Source organism: Solenopsis invicta, chromosome 1 (assembly GCF_016802725.1).
Source record: "Solenopsis invicta isolate M01_SB chromosome 1, UNIL_Sinv_3.0, whole genome shotgun sequence".
In the NCBI taxonomy this organism is placed as follows: Eukaryota; Metazoa; Arthropoda; class Insecta; order Hymenoptera; family Formicidae; genus Solenopsis; species Solenopsis invicta.
The window spans coordinates 5,137,516-5,158,474 of record NC_052664.1 but is presented as its reverse complement, the minus strand read 5'-3'; the positions used below and the strand labels follow the sequence as shown (position 1 = coordinate 5,158,474).

The 20,959-nt window shown below is 32.6% G+C and overlaps 1 protein-coding gene across 6 annotated transcripts in view; it reads left to right on the top strand.

The window, feature by feature from the left end:
- The window catches only part of LOC105205059, a 41,143-nt gene that overhangs the window by 18,074 nt on the left and 2,110 nt on the right, over positions 1-20,959 (top strand). For all 6 annotated transcript variants that reach the window (XM_039453791.1, XM_039453917.1, XM_039453871.1 and 3 more), the window contains 2 exons: positions 13,652-13,813; positions 14,493-14,681. In XM_039453791.1, the coding sequence (XP_039309725.1) occupies positions 13,652-13,813; positions 14,493-14,681 (351 nt within the window). The remainder of the gene's footprint in view (positions 1-13,651; positions 13,814-14,492; positions 14,682-20,959) is intronic.

Genomic DNA, 20,959 nt, shown 5'->3' with positions numbered 1-20,959 from the left:
AGTATTTCTCCTGTATTCTTTTCATTCTTTCTTTTTTTACCCCCAAATCTCTTTCTTGTCAATTTCCAGAACAATTTCGAAAGGATTCTTTCCTTTCCAGTGGCGGTTGTGATCGGCGACTTCAACACGGACCTGAATCGCCAAACCTTTGACGCCTTTTCATTGCGCAACTTCTGTCAGAATAATTAATAATAGTAAGAAAGCCTTCATCGGTCGTAGCTAGGTCTTAACGATTTTATTTTTATTTATGTATCAATCAATAAATTTTTACAGTTTTTTCAGGGGGGAATGGGTATATAGATGCAAAATCAGCATCAAGTATTATATTAAATTAATTAATTTAATATAAATAGTGATATTACTAATTCTTACTCGACATGCTGTGCTATGACCGAAAATTAATTCGGCGCACATTCTGGTTGAGTTCGGAAAAGTATATAAAATCACATAAATAAAAATAAAAGCACTAAGACCTAGCTACGACCGATGAAGGCTTTCTTACTATTATTGTGTTGTTACACTATCGGTCCAATAACATATTTGTAATTAGAATAATTAATCTTTTTATCGTCCCGTTTACCGACACTCATCACACAGCCACTTCGCGCTCTCGTATTGACCACTGCTTTGTCAACAGTCGGTCTTTTGTGTTGTCCCGCCACTAATACGCTCTTTCCTTTCTTTCCTGCTATGATCCGATCAAGGTCACCCTTGACTGCCATTTCAACAGGCTTCTGCTTTGCGCCATCTCTGTTCGCAATCTCTTTAACTTAAATATCGAAACGCTCTATGACTATTTGAACTCTCTCGACTGGACCTCCTTCCATTCGTCTGCTGTGCTGGATGACAAGGTCGCCATTCTCACTGATTTTATTCACGCAGCTCTTGACTCCCTTGCTCCGCTTCGCACTTTTCGCGTCAGAAGACCTTCTGCCCCTGATCGGGGTATGTGTTTCCTGATGCGCGACAAGGACTCGGCTAGAAGAACGGCTATTCGCCATAATTGTTATCTCTTGTACGCGGACGATTAAAATTTTTGTATTTTTCTTTTCTTTATATTTGGTTGCTAACCACTCGCATCATAATTGTTAACTATTATACTTTTATTTTATTATTTTTTGTTTTTTTGTCTATTAGAGTTTAATTTTCGTAGTTTTCTTTACTTGTAATTCTTCTCGATTTTAATTTGTAAGTGTCATTGATTTACTTTCTACGTTCTAGCTGAATTCTGTCTGTGATTGATTCTGTTCTTAGAGAGCTTGCCTTAGGACTGAATAAATGCACATTTATTCATTCATTCATTCAAATCTCTACCCCATACGCCATTACTGTCTACACTAGAACATTGAACAGCCATAATCTTTTCTCTCAATCCTCTCCCAAACTTTCTCTTCTTTATTTCTCAAACTTGCCCCATTACCGCCATTTCCCTCCTCGCCATATCTCTTACCTGCTCATCCTGTTTACTATTTCTCTGAAGTATATACCCTTAGTAATTAAATTTATTCACTTCCTTGATAACCCTTTCTCTCCCATCTCCAGCTAACCTTCTTTCTTCTCCCTTCCTTCCTATACCTTATCATTTTTTTATTTTTTCACGTTCACAGTCAATCTTTGCCTTTAAATATCTTTCCAGTCTCGCTAACATTGCCCTCATCCCTTCCTCCTCCTCCTCCGCTAAGAGCACTATATCATCCGCATATGCCAACGAATAAACCCTTTCCCCTTTTAACCTCACCCCTCCCCACCTTCCTTTTCTCGTGTGCTTTTTTAGGTCTGTTGTTAGGACATTAAATAATCCTGAACTCAGTGAACAGCTCTGTCTTACTCCCCTACTTGTCCAAAAAACCTCACTTATTTTCTCTCTCACCTTTACCTTACTCCTCGTCTCCCTCATCAAGTCCATACATCTATCTATTAGCCCTTCTCTAAGCCCTCTCTCTCTCTCTTATAACCCCTTCCAACACTTCCTTATCTATTGATTGTGAGTCGAAAGCTGTCTTTAGGTTCACGAAAAATTTTTCTCTTTTTCCTACTTAATTACCTATTCACTAAGTAATTTAGCACGAAGATGTATTTATTATACCCATTGCCCGAAGATTATCTATTATACCCATTGCCCGTCTGGTTTTGAGGTATTATTTTCTTCTCCTCTATTTCCTTTTCTAGTCTTCCTCCTAGTATCATGACATACTTTATACAGAGACTGTGTTATTATCTTCCCTACTTTGTTCCCTTAGAAATGTCTAAAGGTTAAAAGATTAATTAAAGACAAAATTAAAGATAATTGTGATATTTAACAGTAGAATAACCATTAAGGGATTACATTTTGGTGATTAATAATAATTTTAAAACTGATTTAGAAGATAATGTTTATTTATTTTGTCATTTTTAATTTATTTTTAATTCAGGTTTTATTATATTTACAAGCATATAATAAGATTCAATGTCAGAGTTAAAAAAAAATTTGTTTTGTTCATTAACAAATATTCTATTATATGGAAGAGATATATTTTGTTTTTGTGAGTAATTGAAATAAAGATTTTATTTTCTTAGTTTATTTTAATATCCTCATAAATAGAATAAAATAAAATAAGAGTTAAGTGGGCCTTATTTGACTTAAGTGCCTTAATATACATATTATGGTGTCATATATTATGAAATATATTTACTTAATAAAAATTTATTACTCAATTAAATTTCGCAATAAAGTCTAAATAATCGAGCAATTAAAGATGACATATATTCGATAACACATATTCGAATCTTGTTTACAAAGACGAAGTCTTAATTACAATAATTTTAAAACGTTTTGGCTATACTTAGCCTTTCTCAATCGTAAAAAAAAAACAATTTAACTCAAAACATTACGCTATGTGTGTCGCTGTCACGGGAAATGTAATTTACAAAATATGTTATTGCGATGCGACATATATTAGACAGACAAAGAGGCAGCTGGGCACGAGAGTTAAGGAACATAAAAATAATATCAGATTAGATCTGTCGCAGCACTTAGTTGTCACCGAACACATCAAAGAGGAAAAACACACGATTGATTGGGATAATACACAAATTTTAGACATTGAAAAGAACTTTTATAAAAGACTTATATCAGAAACAATACACATTAAAGAACAAAAAATAGTATAAATTTAAATAAAGACACTGAATTGCTTGACGTGGCTTATTTTGATATTTTAAAAGAACTCTGTTGACCGCGTCGACCATAATATTTAGTTTGCGATTATTACCTCCAACGGAATATTGTCGACTCGCGTACACTTCTCAGTTGTTTACGAGATCTAACAGCGATAAATTTGTACATACTTTAGACATACTTTATTGTAATTTGACATAGCTCCTAATCGAGGTATATATTGAATATTATGGTTTAATTTTAAATTTTAATTTGTTAGAGCGTTTGACATTTTATGACGGTTATTAACATAGACAATCAAACTGTATTGAAGCACCTCGCGCTAATAGTCAGTGACACACGATGTCGAATGAAAACATTTTCTCGCTTCCAAACGGGCAATTTGACGGAATCACAACTTCCGTATTTTTTCATAACCGGTTAAAATGTCTTGTGATTTTGAAACAATGAAGTCTCCCGCGACAGCGACACACATAGCGTAATATTTTGAATTAAATTGTTTTTTTTTTACGATTGAGAAAGGCTATAACCGAAACGTTTTGTAATTAAGACTTTGTAAACAAGATTCAAAGATTCACATGTCATCTTTCGATTATTTAAACCTTACTGCAAAATTTAGTTTATTACACACAAGCCTTTCCCTGATTATATTGTTTATAACTCAATTTATTCTTTAATAAATAAATTATTTCTAAATAAGAAATCTCATTTTTTGGTCGAAATGAATCTTCGTACTTAATATTTCTAGTATTTACTATTGGGAAAAAACAGGAAAATTTAGAATTTTCAAGGAATTTCTTTTTCTTCTTATTCTTGAAAATGGATTTTTGAAATTGTGATACTCAAAAAAATTTTTGTAATTTTACTTTCAAATTTAAATTCTATCTTTTTGATAAAACTTTCTTTGATTATTTTTTCTTGATAATGCAAAATATTGACAATTAGTAATAAGTATGGCATTCTTGTGCATCTTACATGCGCACCGAGTATACTTCTAATATATGTTCAACAGTACAACTTTGTGTGAGAAGGCATTTATGTCATTATATTCCCGCGTGTGTACATTGTGATTTATGAGTTTTTTTTATTAAAAAAGAAACTAATAGAAAATAATAGAAAACGTTTTATCGTTTTATCGTTTTATCGTTTTAAATTGGTATAGTGTATTTAATCATCCTTTAAATTTTATACTTTTAATAAGTTAAATTCATGCATTGCAGACAAGTTGTTTCATGTCATTTGATTCATATTATTTTTTTTTATTATTTTCTCAAATTTAATAATTAAAACTTGAGTGGCTTTTTTGTATGATTAAGAAACATTAAAAAGAAACAATAAAACAATTTTTTTTTATCTGTATTAACAATTTTTTTACTTAGAATTAACTTTTTAAATAAAATTTGTGGAAAATTTTGGAAATCTCAAGAAACTTTATTTTACAAAATTTTAAGTAAACATAATTTCTATATCAATTATTAAATACATTTTTTAGTTCTATACACTGCTTGGTAATACAGGTTATCGAACTTGAAACACAATCATAAATTGGAGCTAGAAGTAATATCTTAAATTGAGATACTTATGATATGACTGTGATAGACTAAATAGTTATTTTTTAAAGACAGTTACATCATTATTCATACGTAAATTTATTTTAATAGTTATTTTATAACTGTTTACTTCAAATCTTGTAAAATTAATAAATATCTGATTTTGTACGTAAAGAATAAAAAATAGGTATAAATGAGTCTCTAACGATTAATACCTTTTTATTCTTGGATATCAGCGAAATAAAGTACTTCTATGCGAGCAATAAGTAATTCTCTACGTTAATTGTTTTTTATATGATTTCAATATTCGGTATGTTACTGAGGATGATCAGAGTAAAGTCCAAACTTTTGATGATTCTGTACATACATAATCGCGACTTATGAATATATATTATTTATTATATTATTTATTTATAAATATAAACACGACAGTTCAACTTGTCTTGTCAACCTTTGTGTGATATTATATAATTTTAAAAATTTTCCGAACTCTCTCTCTCTCTCTCTCTCTCTCTCTCTTATACAGACATTATTTGATAATTAAAAAAAATTTTTTAAATACTTAATGATATATATAAAAATATTTAGCACCGAGGTCTTCGACCAAAAAATAGCATTTTTTATTTCTTGTTAATCATATGTTGGTATAAATTATTGATTTTAAGGAAATCACCTTAAAAGACCTTGATATATGTTATCCTCTAATGATTTTCACAGATTTCAGTTATCAGTCATTATTCGTTAAAAAATTTATCATGTAAACATATGATCAACTCTGTAATTTGAACTCTACTTAATATAAATAACAGGTTATTTGCATTTAAACAAACACTTGGATGAAAAAAGATCTCCGCTCCTCTCCAGCACCTCTTTACCGAAAAATATAATCTAATTTAAGCCAGAGGACCCTGCACGATTTATATGAAAAAAGTTTTTAGTTGATTTGCTTGAATTTTTTATATGTTGTAGTACTTGCATTTCTAATGAAAAACTGCAATTTTTGGAACATTTCTATGTCTAGTTTTGAAATTAAAAATATTTGAAGGTTTCTTTCATGACATCGACTCACATGTATACCTACACTAGTTTGAACTTGTATGCTTGCTCATATATGTATATCGGTTTGTATGAATGTCCGTGGATGATTGTATGTGCGTGCGTGTGTGCGCGCGCGTGCGGAAGTAACGAATCGTAGGATCACACGCACGCAAACACACACATTACGCACACGCAAAGAGGGTTTCATTAAAACTACAACGGAATGACAAACCATAGGGTTCTTATTTCTGTTATACATATACAGGCGCGCACACACGCACACGCCCGCGTGCGCATACGTAGTCATTCACGGACATTCATACATACCGATATAAATATATGAGTCAGCATACAAATTTAAACTAGTGTAGGTATACATATAAGCCGATGTCATGAAAGAGATCTTCAAATATTTTTAATTCCAAAATTAGAAATAGAAATGTTCTAAAAATTGAGGTTTTTCACTAGGAATGCAAGTACTACAACATATAAAAAATTCAAGCAGATCAACTGAAAACTTTTTTGTCATATATATAATGCAGCGTCCTTTAATTTCAAATCAGAAATTATTTTGCGTGGAAAGTCTAAATGAGGAACAGTATAATTTTAGACTTTGCTTTATCCCGTAAGCACGAAGTATGAAGTATATTTTGCAAATAAAAAATTGCAAACTCATATTGAATCATACAATAGATTAATAAATTCCGTTACGCACTATAATCATTATATTCATTAAACTCTTCAAGCGAAGTTTATTACACACTGTTTTATTCCACACTTTACTCTCTCTGTTTTCAGAGTGAAACGAAATCTATAATTACAATTGTACTGCTTTACTTGAGTCTTTAACTTTTTACGCGAAGCAAGATCTATTCTATAACTCACTTGTTTATAGGCGAAACGAAATCTATAATGTAATAGAGAGAGATATTTTGACCGTTGCTGTATCAATACAAATTGAACAAGAATGCCTTCTAGGCTAGGTCTTCGTGCTTGTATTGTCTGTGTGATTTTATATACTTTCCTTAAGTTCAATGAACTGCGCGCCGAATTAATTTTCAGTCATAACACAATTCTAAATTAAACAAGATTAAGTAATATCACGTATTATTAAATATTAACCCTTTTCCTCCTTGAAAAAACTGTAAAGAAGTTATTGCGAAAAATATCACTTCAGCCAGGGTTCGAACCTGGGACCTCCTGAATCTCCGGTACGGGTGTCTTAACCAACTCGATCACTGAGGCTGTGATATTTCTCGCAATAATCGACTATGAGTTAGAACGCTTTCAGAAGCAGCATGACTTTAAAGTAATAGAGAGAGATTTTTTGTCCGTTGCTGTATCAATACAAATCACACAGACAATACAAGCACAAAGACCTAGCTACGACCGTAGAAGGCATTCTTGTTCAATTTGTAGAGTTCACTTAAAACATTGAATGATTATGGTGTGACAAACGCAATGGAATTTCTTGTCTTGAGATATGTAAAAATAATTATCCACATTATTTTTAGTCGAGTTTATTTTTAAATGTCAAGGAATATATTAGGTGTTAAATTTAGTTTTCGCCAGTTATTTTTGCTTGAAGAACAAATTTATTTCAATAAGAATATGAATTAATACATTATTCAAAATATTTTCTAACGTTTTCTGTTATTTTTTCTTTCTGGCAAAAGTTAGATTCTGTGATTGAACGAATCTTTCAAAGCAAGCCATTCATCCACCCATTTTTGGACTTGTTCGTAATTGGTGAAATATGCATCGACGAACGCGTGTGAGAATTCTGTGCGTGTCTCAGAAGGCGCAACAAGCTGAGTAACCACGTGCGTTTTGGATAACCGCAAGCTTTAACCAGAGCGCAGGAGAGAGTACGAAAGCGGAAAATTGGAAAAGAGCAGCAGGAAGACAGTAGAGTGAGATATAAAGTAAGGAAAATCTGTCAAAAGGAAGGCTAACAAAAGGGAAAGAAAACTCAGTGGAAGAGTGAGGTTAGGAGAGGAAAGTTGTACATGCAGAAGGCGAGAGAGATTAGTGCCGCCGTCTACAGTACAGCGGAAGAAACAGAAAGGAAGAGGACGGTGACAGCAGGAGAGATTGGCGGGGCGGAGTGGAGGGCGGGCGAGAGAACGGAGAATTTGGTAGGAAGGAAAAGCGAGAAGCAAGCAGGAGGAGTAGACCAAGCAATGCGGAAAAATTGCAAAGAGGGAGAGCGGAAAGCGTAGGGTCGATCCTCGACTCCTACGGAAGGAAGAGAGATCGCAGAAAAGGAAAAAGGAGAGGAGACACGGAAACGTCGTAACAGTGCCGCCCGACTGAGTTTGAAAGTAGAAGGGAAACAGAAGGAAAGTTTGAACAGAGAAGGTAAGCTAAGCGCCGTGGCAATGGATATTGGAAAGTTGAAAGGCATGGCTGAAATCAAGGACATGCTAATATATATGGCAGAAAGTATGAACAGCATGAAATTAGAAAATGAGAGGTTGGCAGGAAAGATACATAAGGAGAGCAGCAACTTAAAAGAAGAAGTGAGGCAGTTAAGGCAGGAAATAGGAATAGAGAAAAAGAAGGATAGGAAAAGGCTCGAAGTTATGGAAGAGAGGATGAATACATAGGAGAAGAAATTGGACGAGACGAAGAATGAGAAGAGGATCGGAAAAATAGAAAAAAAGTTAAACGACCTGGCGGACAGAGGCAGCACAGAAGAAAGCATCATAAAAGTTGGAAGATTTGATGGAGAAAAAGGATAGAGGGGATAGAAAGAATAACATAATAATAAAAGGAATAATATACAAGGAATACGGGCAGAAACTGAGAGAAGAATTAGAGAATGTTATAGAAGAGAAAATAAAAGTTAAAGCAGAGGTAAAATACGCGAGGAAAATAGGAAGAGATAACATGATAATAGCTAAGATAGGCAGCTTTGAGCAAAAAATAAACATAATGAAAAATAAGAGCTAGCTCGGCAACACCGGCTTAAAAACGACAGAACGTTTAAAGAGAAAGAAGTACAAAGAAAAATAGTAGCAATAGCAAGAGAAGAAAAAGAGAAAAATGAAAAAATAGAAGTAAAAATAAGTCATTGGAAATTAAGAATAAACGGAGTATGGTATAGATAGAACGAGTACAAAAATAATTTGGAAAAGCAGGTTTTTTTACAAACAGAGCAAAGACAGACTGGAGTATAGGGAAACAGAGCAAGCAGGTAGGCAACAAGCAAAAGAAGGCAAAAGAGAAAGAAATACTTAAAGGCAACAGGAAATTGAAAATAATCTTCTGGATGTGGCAGGTTTAGGCAATAAGGACGAAGAGTTCTGGGAATATCTAGGAAATTTTTATATTATAAACTTAACAGAAACATGGATAGAAGATAAGAAATGAAGAAGAATGAGTAAGACGTTACCGAAAGACTACAGATGGGAAATGCAAGGCGCAAAGAAGGATAAAGTAAAGGGCAGGAGCGCAGGAGGAATGCTGGTAGGGGTAAAAGAATAACGATAGCGATAAAAGATTCAGAAAAAGAGAAAAAAGATTTGATGAGTATAGATCAAATTGAAAGAAGAAACATGTAAAATAATATCCATGTACAACAGAAAAGCCAACTAGAAGCAATGGAAGAGGAAATAGAAAGAGAAGGATAGAAGAGACTCATAATAGGAGATTTTAACGCTAAAATTGCGGAGAAAGGAAGCAGCGTGGAATGAAGAGGACGAAAAAGAAGAAAGAAAATCCAAGGATAAGGTAATGAATATGCAAGGAACAGACCTAATAGAAAAAATGGAAGAGATAGGAATCCTGAACTGAAATAAAAACGGAGATGAGGAAGGAGAGTCAACCTTTGTGGGGGAAACTTGGAACATCGGTGATTGACTATGCGATATGCAACGCAGAGGCATGGGAAGAAATAGAAAGTATAAAGATAGCGGATAGAACAGAGTTGGATCACAGGCCAATAGAGCTAACTTTAGAAGTACAAATGGAAGCAGAAAAGGAAAGAAAGAAGGAGGAGAGGGAGATTGAAGATGGACGGAGGATGGATGTAAAGTATACAGGGACAAGCTGGAGGACAGAAGGGAGGAAGCAGCAGGCGCAAAAGAAGAATGGAAGGAGCTGACGGAGGAAATGAAAAAGGCGATACAGAAGAAAAAGATTAAGAGGAGGAGCATGGTACCAGATAGGAGATCATGGTGGGACAAGCAATGCAGAGAGAGCAAAACAGTACTAAACAAGCTTTTAAGAGAATTGCTGAAAGGCAGGATAGAAAGAAAAGCATACATTAAAGCAAAACAACAGCACAAAGAATTATGCAAGAAAAAGCAAGAAGAGAAAAAAAACAACAAAAGATACTAATGGAAATAAAGGACAGAAATGAGATGCTTAAATATATAAAAAAACAAAGACAGCAAAGAGAAAGCCCAGACGAAGAAATAGAGGAAGAATGGATCAGACACTTTATGAAACTGCTGCATGGGGAAGGAAACAAAGAAGAACGAAAAGAAATGCAAGAAGGAAGAGAAGAAGAAATTAGGAGAGAAGAAAAAATCATAATAAGTGAAGGGAAAGTGGAAATTAAAAGACTGAAGAAAAAGAAAGCAGGAGGAGAAGACAATTTAAAGAATGAAGCTTGGATATATATTCAGATGGAAGGAAAATTGAGAGAAGTATTGCAAAAGATCTGCGATGAGAAGAGAATACCTATGGAGTGAAGAAAAGGATGGATTTTCTCAATACACAAGAAAGGTGATAGGGCAAAAGCAGAAAACTACAGGGGCACCACTCTTATGGACACAGGATACAAGATACTGACTATGATAATAGAGGAAAAATTGAGAAAAGAAACGGAGAGGCTGAGGATACTACCAGAAACACGGGTTTCAGGAGGGGAAGAAGCAGCATAGATAATATCTACATACTGAAAAGAGTAGCGGAACGCACAATAAATGAAAAGAAGGGTAAGCTGTTCGCCTTTTTCACAGACCTGAGAGCAGCTTTTGATAAGGTTAATAGGCAGAAGCTTTGGAAAAAATGAAAGTATAGAGAAGAAGCTGATAGAATTGATAGAGATAATCCACGAGGAAATGTAGGATAAAGATAGGAGAAAAATGTATCAAAAAGTTCTGGATAAAGAAAGGTCTAAGGCAAGGTTGCCTTTTTAGTCCTCTTCTATTTTTAATTCTATTAGCGGATATGGAAAATTTCTTAAAAAAAAAGAACAGGAATTTACACCATATTGGCATATGCGGATGACCTAGCAGTACTGGTCATAGAAGGAGAAATCAAGAAAATGCTAAAAAGTCTGGAGAAATACTTCGACGAAAAAGAGATGTGCCTAAATGTAGAAAAATCAAAGATTATGGTTTTTAGCAGAAGAGATATTAAGAAAAAGAAGAGGCTATGAAAATGGAAAGGAGAAAAAATTGAGGAAGTAAATGAATTTAAATACTTGGGATACACTTTTATGAAAAACGACCGAGACGAGGCGCACATCAGAGCAATAACCAAGAAAGCAACAGCTATAATGGCACAAGTGTGGGGAATCGGAGAAAGGAAATTTGGAGGAGACTGGGAAAGAAGGATGATGATGTTTAACGTCTTGGCTAAGAGTATAGTAATGTACGGAGTAGAAGTGTGGGGCTGGGAGGAAAGAAAACTAATCGAAGCTTTATAAGAAAGGTACATAAGGTGGATAACTGGACTTGAGAAGTGTACGCCAGGATACATAGTAAGAGAGGAAACAAAAGTAGATCTGATAAGTATTGAAGCAGGCTGCAGAGCGTTGAAATACCAGAAGATTAAAAAGAGTACAGGAAATGAAATTTTGAAAGAATGCAGAAGAGAAATGGAAAAAAGAGAATGGGAAAACACAAGATAGAAATGGCAAAAATGCTAGCGGGAGGAACGAGCAAATGGGAAAGAGAAGCTTCGGAAGACAAAGGACAAGATTCAATAAGAATATGGAGAAACAACTTTAAATAGAGGAAAGAAGAAGAAAGGAAAAAGATGCTGGAGATGTCAAAGTCAGCAAGAGACTATAAAAAGTGGAAGATGGAAAAGAGATCAAAGTACCTGGAGTAGAAAGGGAAGATGGCAAGACTTAGAATAATAGCTAGGTTCAGATGCTGCAATGAATGGAGAGGAGAAAGATACTGGGAAGAGGAAGGCAAATTATTATGCAGAATTTGTAATGAAAAAAAGGAGACATGGTTTCATATAAAGGAAGAATGCTCGACAAGAACGTCTTTAACAGAAGAAGAAATAATATCTGGAAAGAAGGAGGGAATCGATTGGATGAGAAAAGTAGATAAGCAAAGAAAGGACGCTAAGAAGGTGAGAAGAACGACTGAGGACACAGGAGGGGAAGAAGAGGAAGAATAAGAAAAAAATAGGACAGAAGGTTAATTGCATCAACTTGTTTCTGTAAATAGTTAATGTATTATATTTAAAAAAGTTCTGTGGCACATGCAACAGAATTCATGTATCCCGTGAAGGAAATCATTGGTAAATAGAAAAAAAATATCAAAATAAATAAACATAAATAAAAACACTTATTAAAAAAAAAAAAAATATTGCTCACCTCCGGGAGCGAACTTGGATCTCACAATTACGAGGCAAGCACCTAATGCACGGAGCCAACTGCACTGGTTGGAAGAATAGTTATCGGGAAGGCTCATATGGCGCGCAGCGGTATAGCCAATTTTTACAAATTTATTACTTCAAAACTAAAACCTATTCAATCAAACGCCGGGAGACGTAAACTTTTTTTTTGTCTCCAGAATAATTAAAAAAATTGGGGTCGAAATCCCAGGGTGACTCACCTGGCCCTCCTCTTGAGAGTCATTTCTGTGAGCGGAAAGTAGGTTTATCGCCTAATAATTATATAGATTTATAACATTGATAAATTTTTTGAAATCATGACTAATTTCTATCTAGTGAGTGAGGTCAATAATAAATAAATTTGTTATAAACAGCTTTTTTTAAATAAATGTTTTCAATATAATTTATTCATTCTACATAATTAGCGTGAGTTTATCATAACTTTGCCTGTTTACTACTTACATTGCATACTTTTTGCTGATCGTCAATTTTTAATGATTAATAATTTTTTTATAAATATAAAAGAAGCGACAACTAAAATTTGAAGGTCACAAAAGAAAAGTGTCCTTGACAGCATATATCAAGGTCAAAATAATCAGAAATAATACTAAAGTTAATAATTATTTTGATCTAATATTAAGTTATTTTGTTTCTAATTTTTATTTAGTTTTTAGAAAAAAAATTTTATTTTAAATGTTAATAGCACAAAAAACAATTTTAAGGTTCTTGAGTACTCGCCGCGGACATATTGAAGTCGTGACTTCAGAAGCGAGAAATTGCGTGAAATGACATGTAATTTTGTCTGACGTGCCATTTGTAAATAAAGCCAATTTGGATAAAACAGACTAATCAGATAGCTTTAAAACACTTGTAAAAATGGGTCAAGACTATCCTTTTTTCGCCTAACAGTCAGTAAATAGTCGTAAAAAGCATGTAAAGTGATGCCTATTCAGACAAGAAAACACAGATAGTTATTGAAAGGAGTGAAAAATGTGCTTTTATGTATAAAATTTAAAGAAACTTTACTTGGGTCCATTTTTACGAATTTAGTAAATACGAGACAAGTCATATTTTCACAATGGAACACATAATAACAAAATGACATGCACGACAACATCTCATCGTCAATCTCACGTTTCACGTCTATTAGTTCTAATTTTGTCCACGACGGAATGTCGCTACTATCAACGCAGAGTTCTCGGCTGAGGAGTCAGGAGCCTTAAGAAATAATAAATACACCTATTAGTATACTTATTTAATACTTTTTTTCCATGATTATAATCTATAATAATTATTAAATATTTAATATTGTTTTTAGTGTTTGATTTTAAGCAATTGTGAGTGGTTTACGCCGCATTCCTTACTAGTTATTAGCAAAATACCAAAACTCAAAGAACTCAGACTGAATTCGTGTCATCGTCTGGGCGAATGTGTTGCGTATGCTAGTTTAGCAACTAGATTTGGATTTAAAACATTAGAGGTATAATATTTTTCTTACTTACATATACTTTAATTTCTATTAATTATTAGTCTTATGCTTACAAGAAGTAGGCAAGAATTAGAAAATCAGTTAAAAATTCTGTAAACAGTTTGAAGGATACTAAAGCAAAAATGTTTTCTAATAAAAAACTAATAAAATTATTCAAATTATACATATTATACAAAGAGGTATTTTATAACTGCTGTAAATTAGTCATCGTGATTGTGCTAATAGAGCATCCACGTCGTAAATTTTGATTTGCAAGTCTCGGGTTCAAAATTAATAATAAGTACGATCTTTTTTTAATTTAATAGTTGAATTAATTTTTTTACATAATGACAAATTTGTTGAAAATTATATAAAGAAAATTTTACATTTTAATTACTAATAAAATGTATTATGCTTTAATTGCTTTTATTTCAAATTTCATCCTCGTTATTGCAAACAATCTATATGTCATCAGTTATAACAAAGAGTAAATGTGTACTCAACCTGATTTTGAATAACTTTATTAATTTTTTATTGAAAAAGAAGAGACCATGTACTTATGATTTGTCTAATTAATAAGCATTCTTAAAACTGTAGAATTTTAATTAAAAATTGATTTTCTAATTCTTGACTACTCTTCGTTAATCATATTGGAAAGACATTCCAAAATGTTTTTTACATTTTATATTAGATTTTAGACCTTCGAGATACTGCATTAGGAGATAGTGAAGTTGGCTGTTTTAGTAGTACTAAAACTTTAACGCATTTATATTTGGAGTGTCCTTCGACATGGAGAACTGAAGAATCGCCCGAAGTTATTCAACAACGGCAACAACAAGCTCTACGATTACCAATATTTGAAGACGGTAATCTAGCTCAGGTATCTAAAGAAATTTATAAGTATTAATTACAACGATTAGTAAGGGAGGATAGGATAAATTGGATAATGTTCCAAATGGGATCTTTTTAACTTTAATGAATACAGTTAAACAGATTTGCGTGCTATTTTTAATGTAAAGTCCTTATAAGAGCTGCAATATTTAATATTAAATAATATTCTTGAAATATTATTTAATATTAATAAAAATTGGTTACATATCTATTCCTGATAATATTATATGAATATTATTATAAGAAGTAAATAATATTATTTACTTCAATACTTTAAATTGTTGAGAATCTTATAATTTTTAAATATAATAATTATAAAGTTTATATATATTTTATGCATAATAATTCACATTGATTTTTTGAGTAAAAATAATATTCATAGAACATTTTCATAATATTCCACGGATATTGAAATAATATTGTTTCGACATAAATGTAATATAAAGCGGACATACAAGTTAATACAATATTTCTATAATATTAAAAAATATTACATTCTTGGTATATTTTCGGAATGTTATTTTAACATTATTTTAATTTTTAATAATATTCATATTCTAGAAATATTATAACACTTATAGGATGTGAATCTAGTGATAGCGAAAATAAAGATGATATACTAACTTTAAATTCAGATTTAGAAATAATTCTTACAACTTGTAACGAACTTGTCTTTTCCGCCTAAATAATTCTCGCGCACGAATAACACATAGACTATATTATCTCGGAAGAGACGGTGGTTCCATGCGGTCTCATGCGCGCATGAACTGCGCATGGAGTGAAACAGAATACACTATATGGAGTGTATGTGTGTATACATGTAGAGATTCTTTTTAATGAGATTTTTTACTATATTTTTACATATTATCTCGTGCAATCTTATATTGATACATTTGTTTTATATCAGATTGAGAAATTTTATTTCAAATTTGACGCAGTGCTTCTTCTAAGTTTTTCATAATTGATTATTTTTTACGATTTGACACACAATGTTCCATTTATTTTATTACGAACGTTATTTTTTTCACATCTTATTATTCTTACATCCTCTAATGAACCTGCACTTAAATCAAGCAAAACATTTACATGGTACATTTATATAGTACATAATGGAGCGTTGTTTGACAAATCAAATTGTTGTTGTTCATACAACAACTATGGCAGACTTAGAAGAAACACTGCGTCAAATTTGGAGTAAAATTTCTCAATCTGATGTAAAACAAATGCATCGATATGAGACCAAGCTTATGTAGATGATACAACGAAGAGACGAAAATACTTCTTATTAAAAAAACTACAGGTACACTCATTCACATATACACATAAACTCGCATATGATATAAAATCCGATAGAGCAACCGGGTTGCACTCATTGCACATCGGGTTATGCCAATGTCGGCGGCTATATACGGAATTTAATATACCAAAATAATACTAGATAAGGGATGATGATCTTAACATGTTATCAAGGTCATGACCTTGAGTGACCTTCAGAATATTTCAACCATTGCTCGTTATTTGCTAAAAACTTATTATCATAAAAAGTTATAAAATTTAAGTCTATAATTTGAACTTTATTTAGTATAAACAGCACAATATTTATATATTTGTACTGTAAACATACAGAAGGTTCCAGCCTTTATATGTTTATACTATGGAGTAGTTCCACTCTCCCTAGGAGCGCTTTGCTAAGAAATTACATGGAACTAGGTTTATAATTGTACTGGTCCACATAGGTTTGCGATTTCCCATGCGAAGTGAGATCCACTCCACACCTTCTCCTGCTTACGAAGCGAAAAAAGATCTAATTGTACTATTCTACATGGATTTTCAACTTTTCACCAAACGAGATCCACCTTCCCCTGTTTCATTCTACTTCCTCTATCCTTCAGATAAACTTTGCTAAAAAAATACACTCATATTGTCAACTTTATTTGTTATTCTTAATGAATAATGAACTTTTTAATAAATAATGAGCGATGGCTAAAACTTCTTGGACGTCATTCACAAGGGGAGGACCAGGTGAAAGACCCTGGGATTTTGATCCCAATTTTTTTAGTTATTCTGGAGACGAAAAAAAAGTTTACGTCTCCTGGCGTTTCATCGAATAGGCCTTAGTTTCGAAATAATAAATTTGTGAAAATTGGCCATACCGCGGCGCGCCATATGAGCCTTCCCGGTAACTATTCTCGCAACCAGTGCAGTCGGCGCCGTGCGTTAGGTGCTTGCTTCACAATCGTAAGATCCGGGTTCGCTCCCGGATGTGTGCAATATTTTTTTTTTTTTTTAATTTAATAAATGTATTCATTTATCTTGATGATATTAATATAGTATGCAAATTTCTAAAATAGAAATTTTAATTTAATATCATTTTCTAAACTTTAATTTAAATTTAATTTAAAGGGAATTTGAATTTAAGTAATATTTGAAATAATAAATAAGTAATAATAATAATAATATATAAGTTATTTGAAATGGATAACATGTAAAGGCAACGTATCTAAATTTTCAAATTGTTTAACTTTAACACTGGTAAAAGAAACGGATATATAAAATGGTAAATAAACGAGAGGTTTTTAATCCCCTTGCAGGTATGTAGTCATTCACATTCACATTCACAATCAGATGTTTGTTTATTATTCTTCTTTTACAATTAATTATTTTAAAAACTAGAATTTTAAAATACTGTTAATATTATTTCTAATTAAATTTTAAATTAAACAATTTGAAAATTTAGATACGTTGCCTTTATATGTTATCCATTTCAAATAACTTATATATTATTATTATGACCTATTTATTATTCAAATATTATTACTTGAATTCAAATTCCATTCAAATTAAATTTAAATTGAAGTTTAGAAAATGATATTAAATTAAATTTTCTATTTTAGAAATTTGCATACTATATTAATATGATCAAGATAAATAAATACATTTATTTAAAAAAAAGAAAAAAAAATATTGCACACATCCGGGAGCAAACCCGTATCTTATGATTGTGAAGCAAGCACCTAACGCACGGAGCCGACTTCACTGGTTGCGAGAACAGTTACCGGGAAGGCTCATATGGCGCACCGCGGTATGGCCAATTTTCACAAATTTATTATTTCGAAACTAAGGCCTATTCGATGAAACGCCGGGAGACGTAAACTTTTTTTTCGTCTCCAGAATAACTAAAAAAATTGGGATCAAAATCTCAGGGTCTCTCACCTGGTCCTCCCCTTGTCAGAATCATAACATACAGGGTGATTCAAAATAACATATTGGTCCCGAAGCTGGCATATTTGTAATCGAATTCTGATCGATTCAGATGATTTTTCCTTTTGCAAAAGTTTGTTTGGAGCTTAGTTTCCAAGTTACAAGAAAAATTAACGTATAACGAGTTGGATACAAGTGGTAGACAGGGGCGGCGCGACCCACTGTTACACGCGGGTATTTCCGTGAGACGCCTCCTGCGCTCAAATGACTGACAAAAGTACACAGACAGCACATTGCTATTTAAACTTTCTCTCTCTGTCTCTCTCTCTGTCTCTCTCTCTCTCTGTTACTTTAATTATTTACATATTACATGTACATCTAACCTGTCAAATTTTGATCTTTGTCATTCGGCCGTCAAATTTCGGGATGACTGTGAAATCTTCAAGTAAATTTACATTATTATAATAAATGTACGCCCGCGAATAATAAAATTTAATGCAAATGAGATTACTTCAATATCATTTGCAAGTTGAAAATAGCACTTTTAAAACGCACAAGAAGAGAAGGAAGGAGAGAGAGAGAGAGAGAGTAAGTGAGACGGGAGGGGGGGCCTTCGAACAATTTTAAGCACTTTTACTCACGCACACGGCGATCAGCTTATTGTATCCAGGATGCGACAGTTTAATTTAAATTTGTTCTTTATCCAGATCTATCCCTCGAAGTTCTGTCACATTCCACCACATTTACACTATTTATTGTACATTTGATCGATAAACGCGGAACTACGCGACGAACCGATCGATCGATTTTATTAATTACTATTAATCACTACTCTGATCACTACAATCATTCGATGCGTTAAAATTACTCCAAGAAACACGTGTTTACGTTACGATCACACAACACATGTTCACTCGACGATATCAAGCAATCATACGCTAACTAAGCTCCGGACAAATTTTTGCAAAAAAAATTGTCTCAGAATTCGATTACGAATATGCCAGCTTCGGGACCAATCTGTTATTTTGAATCACCCTGTATGTCAAAGTCATCGGAACAAAGTCCCTTCGGTATATATACAAAAAAATATTTATTAAAATATACTGAATTATAACAGAAAATTAAAATATGCTTAATAATAATATAAAAAAATAACAATTTATATTAGAATTAAAAATAATAGAAAATTTAAAACTAAAAATAGACCGGAAAATTGATAACCGTTATAATGCTTCTAAATTTAAGAATAATTCCACATCTTTTGAACATATATTAATTTTTTTATTTATATTTTTAGCATTCCGTGAATTTTGTTATTTGCATAAATATATATTTTGTAGCTTCGCAAATCTTATTCTTTGTAGATTCAGTGTCAACTTTGAAGCTACGATTTTTTGAAGTTGTCAAAAGTAGAAGCCTTATTCATTCATAGGGTGGTAAAAATAAGATTTTTGTGCTTCTATTGTGTGAGAAGTTTTTTAAATTTCTGTTACAATTTTTATAAAGTTTTTAAGATTGCTGAATTTCAATACAGGGTGATTCAGAATAACCCGTTGTCTTTCAAGGGACGTAATCCTGGTCGAATTCTAAGACGATTTTTCCTTTGCCAAAAATTTGTCAGACGCTTAGATTTTGAAATATCACCCGATTAAGTTAGCGTATCACGGGTCGAATACTCTCTCTCTCTCTCTCTCTTTCTCTCTCTGTCACATCACAATGCTAGCTTTAACTTAAAAATGTAATTAATTTTCTACTTAATTTTAATGATTTTAATAAGAGAAGTGCCAGGAAATTCTTTATACAGTCGAAGAATCGAACAAAGAATTGCACGAAATCTAGATATTTAATTACATTTAATAAATTTATGTTATTGCAAGTATTCAAACAAATATTTATTAAAATTTAATAACTTTTTTTCTCAGTGTAGAATCTCTTGATATAAAAAAATAATTTTAATAAAATAAATAGAAAAATATTTTTCAATAAATTTTATTGTTAAAAACAATATTAATCACTACTTTACTTTTAAATTGCCGCATTTTAACTTCTGTTGGACCAATCATGCATTCATATTCGATCATAACGTATCCCATAAAATCAGTCGGCTCTTTCCTGTTGTCGAGTAAACACGTGTTGTCTGTTCGTCGCGCGTAAACACGGGTTTTATCGAGCTACATATTTTCGCACGCCGAATAACTAATAATTATTTACAGTGATCGTTACTCGAAGTGATCGTTAATTAGTTACTCAAGTTTTATTGATCAAGTGAATAAATTATGTATTATGATATTAAAGTGATAATTTACGAGAGGATCAAGGAAACTTTGGTCTGTCTTATTGTGGAGACAACTAATTGATCGCTGTACAGAATAATACGTAAGTAAATGCATGTCCAAACTTGTTCACGCAAGTACGCGCGCACGTGCGCGCGTGCGTTTGCTTTCTCTCTCGTGAAGCGAGCATGCTAGTCGGACGTATGGATCACGCTGGCCGGTGTTTGGTCTAGCGCGCGGATGCGTTCTCGGTGTTCGCGTACGCATTTGAATCGGTTTATCGGCGCGAAACGCTTGTTTTTTGCCCAGCGGATAATCAACCGGGCGGTCAGAGACGCTAGTCAGTCCGTAGAGGGTGGTGAAAAGGCGGTTTGTTACAAACATTTGTCTAAAATAGTAAAGCTAGATTGTCGTGCTAATATAAACAATCTTTAATATACAATAACATTAAATATTAAATTTTATACATTTTGTAATACAAAATGTCATAATTTTAATATGGGAGGAACAAACTCAAAGTCAGATTTTTCTTTTTATCTAAAACATAATGATACGCAGTTAATTCTAATACATCCGGATAGGTTTAATTTAGAAGATACATTGGACACGATACAAAAAAAAAAATTGGTTTGCTAATTTAAGTTATACAACCGTCTCCAAAAAAGTTATTTGCTTGTTACTATTAGACTCGAGTCATGGCTAAATATTACAAAGAATTTCATGAAGGATCATCCTGATATCTTTTTTTATAAAAGCGGACAAGAGTAATGTCAGGGTGTTTTCCAACTACGAC